Source organism: Myotis brandtii, unplaced genomic scaffold (assembly GCF_000412655.1).
Source record: "Myotis brandtii unplaced genomic scaffold, ASM41265v1 scaffold416, whole genome shotgun sequence".
NCBI lineage: Eukaryota > Metazoa > Chordata > Mammalia > Chiroptera > Vespertilionidae > Myotis > Myotis brandtii.
In genome coordinates, this window is record NW_005365989.1 from 1853895 (window position 1) to 1860648 (window position 6754).

A 6754-nucleotide genomic window follows, 5' to 3' on the forward strand; every position below is an offset into this window, starting at 1 on the left:
CTGCCTCCCCCACCCCCAATTGCAACTTTGCCTGTCTTAATCCCAAACTGCTCCCGAGCAGGCCTGCGACCAAGGCAGCCTCTTCCCTCAGCCCCTGGACCTTGGGGCTCTGAAGCTTCGGTCCAAATTCTCTCATTGTTCACCTTATTTTAGCAAATGTTGTACAAAATAGCTGGCTCCGTTGTGCTGGTACTTATGATGGCAAGATTTTGCCTACTTTTGGAAATTTTTACAATTTATGTTCAAAGTAGGAAGGTGTCTTGTCTGGTTGGGTTTTCCCCCTCCCCTTTAAAAAAGTGATGAGACCTGCAAATAAATATACAGTGTTCTCCTTGACCTTGTTCAGTTTTTAAAGTGGGTGGAGTAGAGTCCTACTTTTTTGGGTTTTATTGTCAAATTTGCCATTGGGAAACAATATCAAGAACTCCAGGAAGAGACAAAGCATATAAAGAGCAATTTTAAAGAGAATATTCTAGGTGGTTAGAGCTCGTATTGACGCCGACCAAATCGCTGTAGAAAGTCGTGACTCTCCTCTGTACAGCAGGGTTAATTATATTCGCAGAGCACATTGGAAGTGCCTGTTGAAAACTGTTGGGTAAGTGCAAGTATTGCTCATTATTAACCCTGCCTCGCAGTTCCTTTCTTTCATGAGAGAAAGGGGGAGTGGGTGTTTAGCAGTTCAACACTTCGTCTCCCGCTAGGGATAATTGCTTGATTTTCTTTTATTGTTCAGGCACTTCTCGAATTAGATTAATTTCTCTAAAGTCCATCTCTGTCTATTCAAGATAGCAATTTCTTTGGCTAAAAATATAACAAGACATGATACTCATTCGCATATAAAAAGTGGACCAAACCTCCTTTTATTTCGAAACCTGTTATCTTGGAAAATGTTCTTTCCAGCTGAGCATTTAAGATCCCACCATTGGGTTTGCTCCATCACAGAGCACTTACAGGTTCGCTGTGCCCACAGCTGCATCTCTGCTGCCAGAGCAGAGGTGCCAGTCAGTCCAGGCAGTGCCTGCACAGAGCTGCCAGTTCAGGGATTCTGCACCAGACAATGGCAGCATTTCCATTACACCCAGGGCTGGAGCACCTCTCAGGCTGAGATTGGAATGAACTCGCCCGATGCACCAAACTATCTAAAACAGCAAGATTCTCTGAGCCCCCACGAGTGGTACTTGCTTTCTTACAAGACAACAAGCCTGCCTTTCAGCCGCCACTGCAGTCAGTGCTCAGTGGTGTCTGTGTTGCTTCAAAAGGGCCCTGTGGGGCACGTTGCCTGTGGAATGGTGTGTGCATCTGTGTGCGCATGCGCGTATGTTAATGAGTTGGATCTGGAGTGTCTAAAACAGGCTTTAAATAAACTAACAGATTAATAAATTCAGTATCTAACAGTACCTCAACCAGAACAAAGAAAAACAGGACAATGATTAGTGAAACGAGTAGGAGTACTAGTATTTACCAATAGATACACAGAATGAGCATAAATTTAGTTCTGAGTTTCTTGGCAGTACAGTGAGCATGTTTTGGATTATGTAATTATTGTTTCATAATAAAAAGAAAGCAACAAAATTGATCTGGGAAGATAAACATTTTCCTGGCAGAAAATTCTAAGATGAACTTATTTCACAGGATCGTCTATTAGACACGTAATGAAGAGCGTCTTCAACTGATACAGAAATATTCACATAGATGTTGTAAATACCAGCCCTCTGTAAAAGATGACGATGTATATGAAATGGTTCATGAAGACTTTGCCGAGGAGCCTGTATGTCTGGTGTTCTGCCTTTCCTAGGGGGCTAACCTAGCTAGTCTCACAGAGGGTCCCTAACTGTGACCAGTGGGTCGGTACACCCTCTGGACCTGCTGCTTCTTAGCCAACTCACTGGTGCATTCTCTTGTCTGAAGTGCATTCCAATTGCTGATCGCGGGATCTGAAGGAGGCAGGGTCCAAACTCCAAAATGAAGATCAGTCCGCCTCTGCACAGAGTTGGGCTTTGGGGAGCTTGCAAGAAGGGCCAACTTTTCCTAGAGTAGCTTTCAACCTGCCCTCACTGCTCTCACGTTTAGATGCACACTGGGCCCCCAGAGCATGGAAGAACTATTTCACTCAAATGTGTTTAATGGAATGGTTGCATTAAATGCCACGAGGGTCCAGGCAGGAAGTGAGGGAGCCAGGCAGCCGGTGTTGGGGTACACAGGCCCTGTTTTGTGTCAGGGCTGGGACTGGCGAAGTGGCTGAGGGGCCACCTTCACTCAGCTCTGACTGATGGATGTCCCCACGTGTGAACTGTGGCCCAGGATTGCCTGAGCTTCCAGTTTCAGGAGAGGCTAGAAATCTTGATGTTTGCAAGGTACCTGCTTAATCAACTATCTTAACCATAAAATAGCCTCAGATTGGCCCAACAGAATTTCAGATTTTTAACAATTTCAGATTTTGAATCTTGATTTCAAAAACAATCAAAGTTGCTTTCCCTGTGAGCTCGTTTAACTGACCTAGTAAGTGGGAATGGTCATTTCCCCCCTTTTAATTGTTTGCATCCCTCCCCCCATACCTACAATGATTTTCATTCTAATGCAGATGGTGTTGAGCTGGTTTCTTGCAGTTCAGCATGCTCACCCTGTTGCTTAATGTAGCACCACATTTGTGGGCTAGTACCATGGACAGTTACCACAGTTGTTGAAGCTCCACAGTCTGAAATCTGTTTCTGGACCACCTAGTATGTTAGCCGGTGCCGATTCTGGGATGTATTATTAGGGATTTTTTTCGATGTGTGGTTTTCATTAAATGGTGTACTCAAGTAATTAAATTATGTGATTGTTTACATTTGTCTAATCATTTTTTTCAGTTTTATTGAGATATAATTGACATATAACACTGTGTAGTTTTAAGGTGATGACTTGATACACTTACGTGTTGCAAAACGATGACCACCCTGGCATTTAGCCAACACCCCCATCCCCTCACATAATCACCATTTGTTTTTTGCAGTGAGAACATTTAAGATCTACTTTCTTAGCACCTTTCAAGTATATATGTCTGGTCACCTTTCAATAAGGAGGGGGGGGAGTAACAAAAATTAATACTATGTATTGAGTCTTATTTTGTGCCATGCATTGTGCAGAGTGCTGTAGCTATAGTAACTCGTGTAGTTTTCACAAAGCTCTTTAAAGCAGGTATTATCAATATCATGATCATCATCATTTCTACGTTATAAGTAGATTTGGGTACTCGGGTTGGGTACCTTAAATAAGTTGCCCAAGGTCCCACAGTCAGTAAGTTTTGGAGCCCAAATACAGCCAGGCAGTCTGACTTAGCCCCAAGCCCAGTAAAATAGTTTTCCTCTATTGAAAAACAGGCATTATTTTGGATCACACAGTGCCCTGAAAACCCAATGACAGTAAAGAACACAATCCAAAGAGCACCGAGGAACATCCTTGTATTCCCTCCCACCTTCCTTCCACCTTGTAATCACTCAGAAATGAATTATGAGAAGAGTCTTACAGAAATTTACAATATGTTTGGGGCTTAAGCATATGTTGAACTTGCTGCTTCCACCAAGAGTCAAGGTTCACAATTCTTCAGCCAATGGACACAAACCTTCCTGGTATTGTCTTGGTTTAAGGGAACACATTTCCCCATTTCTTTCCAGACACAGGGAGGAGACCAACCTAGAGCTTGTGAGCAGACTGAATATTGCTTAATTTGGGAGATGTAAGCTCTTTAATAGTTGAGTGTAAGGATACTAATATACTAATTTTCTTAGTATCCCAGTGTTTTCGATAACTATAAATATCATTAAATTTTAGTATAATTTTTATGAGTAAAGACTTTAACAAGGACCTAGTCTAAAATACAACTTCCCTTTTTTAATTCATGGTTAAATCAATGAGAGCTATTTGGCAAAAGCTCAGAATTATCCCTGCTAACTTGTTTTTAATAGTACTTGATTTATATCTGTGGTCAGAGCTACAACACATGCATATATGTGTGTTTACTAATTGCAGCCATATGCATTTGAACACAGTGTTATTGGTAGGAAATGAAGCATAAAACATGAAGAATGTATAATTATTAAGGGTTGAAATGATAGTTTTTAACTCCTTCTGGGACAGGTATGTTATGATATAATTTTGATTGTCTTTCATTACAGATGAGTGAGGTTCCTGGGTAGATCTGGTGATCAGTGTCTTACCTTTCTAATTAACTGTAAAATTCTTCCCCCTAATGGACATAAGTGAATTAACATACTAGTTTTCCCATCAATATGTGCTTTTCCTTGGACTCATGCTGTCCACCAATTCGGAGAGAAGTGGACTCTTCAAAACAAGACTGAACTTTAGAGAGACCAGGGAGAGGACTTTGGCTGCTTTCTGATCTCTCTAATCTGGTTTTATAAATACAATAAAGCACATAGCAGCATTTAATATTCACCACATACTGTTTAAAACTGAATGCATCTGCATGTGTGTGTGTCATAGTTCTGTGGAACAGTCCCGTTAATGACTCTGACTTTTATTTTAGACAATCCACGGACACAAGGGCCCGATCACTGCAGTGGCCTTCGCTCCTGATGGGCGCTATCTTGCCACCTACTCGAACACTGACAGCCACATTTCCTTCTGGCAGGTAAGCGAGGATGCTGCAGGCCCTAAAGGGTACAGCATGATCTGCTGGGAAAGGCTGCCTGCGGCTGCCAGCCCTCTCTCCCTTCTTCAGCCAATGCCAAGCATTTATGGCTTGCTGATTATGTGCCCGATGCTAGCATGCAGGGTACACCGAGGACGCATGTAGCAACCTGGAAAGGGGGCGGTCTGCTCTCCCAGAACTTAGTCTCAGGGAGGCACAGGTAAATAAGAAAGCAACGCCAGCATGGAGAGGAACCTGAGGCCAGGTTGTGGGGTGGCTTCATGAGGAAGCCACGTCTGAGCCGAGATATGCTGATGCTGAGGCAGGGTAGGGGGGAGTGGGTGCTCAGGGAGAGGTACGCAGGGCGTGTTGAGAGGGCCTGGCCTGGAAGAACTGACGAATATGAGGCATCCAGGCAACTCTGACAGGGCCTAGGGCGTAGGGAGAGAGGCAGCCTCGTGTTAACGTCGTGTCCGTTTACAGCATCTCATTCTGTGTGCATCCGGGATTTCCCACATTGGGCTCTTCATCCCCAAATTATCAAAACATTTTTTAAAACCCGAGCAGCATTGACTGGCATGAGAATGCCTGTTTTATTCTTATTAAAATGAGTATTAATTTTAAACAACTAATTTTTACAGTAGATCCTTTTTTACCACCAGTGATTAATCTCTGTCCAATCTTCTTTTTAATTATGTTACTGCTGATAATTACAAAAAATTACATATTACCAACTCTCTCCCTCTCCCTCCCCTCCCCCCCCCCAAAATAGGTTAATTTAAAATTTTGTTGTTGCCTTTACTTTCCTAGGATGCAAGTATGTTTAATGAGCACCAGAGCGAGTCAGGCAACACCCAAGTCTCTAAACCCAACATTAGAATTTAAAATGCAGCCCATGTCTCACGTGCTTACATTATACCCAGATTGGAAGTCACAGAAACATTATGTCAGCCGATCAAGAAAACATAGTAAAGCCTCTTCCAGAGGTGTAGGGAGTTTTTATTTGAATTGAAGAGAGTCCAGAAAGTAGTGTTGGATCTGCTGCTGCTGTCCCCACATGGACTTGCTGATTTATTTAGATGCATATTGTTTAGTTCGAATGATGTATGATATCACACTCTTATATCATTCCAGTAAATCTACTGTAATATATTTTGAAAACTTAACGAGGTCTTATTAATAGAGAACCTTACAAAAGCCATCAGCTATTAAAATCTTTGCTGAGAAATGAGTGTTAATGAGAAGTATTGGGTGGATAATTACTCAAGTGAGACTTAGTAAAAGGCTGTGTGCAGCATCAGTTACTCTGAGAGTAGCAATAAAACACTTCCTGTTTTGATGAATTACATCTGTATGTGTTTCTATGTGTCCAGAAAATCAGCACCCTAGGACTGGTTTGTGAAGCATTGTTTTTAAAGGGAAGGGAAAAGCCACAGTTACATTTTCGTTGGTTTACAAAGCCAGCCATTAAACGATGTGATTTGCTAATCTTTCGATTCCTTTGACTCTCCAACAAGGTATTTCTATGATTTGAATATTTCAGTTTATCTTACTCATTGATATTTGATCAAGGGGAGTTTAGTAATGAAATACAACCACAATTCTCTCACATAAATTTTGCCACCACCCTCTAACAAATAAGTATCTTCTTTCATAAATGCTAATAATAAATTAGATGGATATTGGTTTCATTTGTTTTAATTTATTCCATCATACAGTAGAATGCTATTCAGCCATTTAAAAAGGATGATGTAAATCTATAGTCATTAACATGAAAAGATTGCCCTCAACATTTTGTTGAATGAAAAAAAGCAGATTGTGAGACTGCCTTTTAATGTGAGCCTGTTTATGTAAAGTCCTTTACATTTTAACTTCTCCTTATGTATATGGAAGGTCTGGAAGGTGTTTACTGAACTGTGCTTATCTCTGGGCAGTGGGATTTCAGGGGATTTTGGCTTTCTTGTTTATACTTCTCTTTCTTATTTCAATTTTCCACGATGAGTATTTATCTTTATGATCAAGAAAACATTTAATGTTACCAAACATTACAACTCCAGGTCATTTTCCTTCATTTAAGGCTCAAATCGCCCTCACTTTAGCAGAGCTTATAGCCAGTCAATGGCA

General features: G+C 41.4%; 1 protein-coding gene across 6 annotated transcripts in view; it reads left to right on the forward strand.

Annotated features, from left to right (window-relative positions):
* WDR7 (WD repeat domain 7) overlaps positions 1 to 6754 on the forward strand; it is a 302241-nt gene that overhangs the window by 290269 nt on the left and 5218 nt on the right. For all 6 annotated transcript variants that reach the window (XM_005873636.2, XM_005873634.2, XM_005873637.2 and 3 more), the window contains one exon: positions 4526 to 4630. In XM_005873636.2, coding sequence (XP_005873698.1) covers positions 4526 to 4630 — 105 coding nt within the window. The remainder of the gene's footprint in view (positions 1 to 4525; positions 4631 to 6754) is intronic.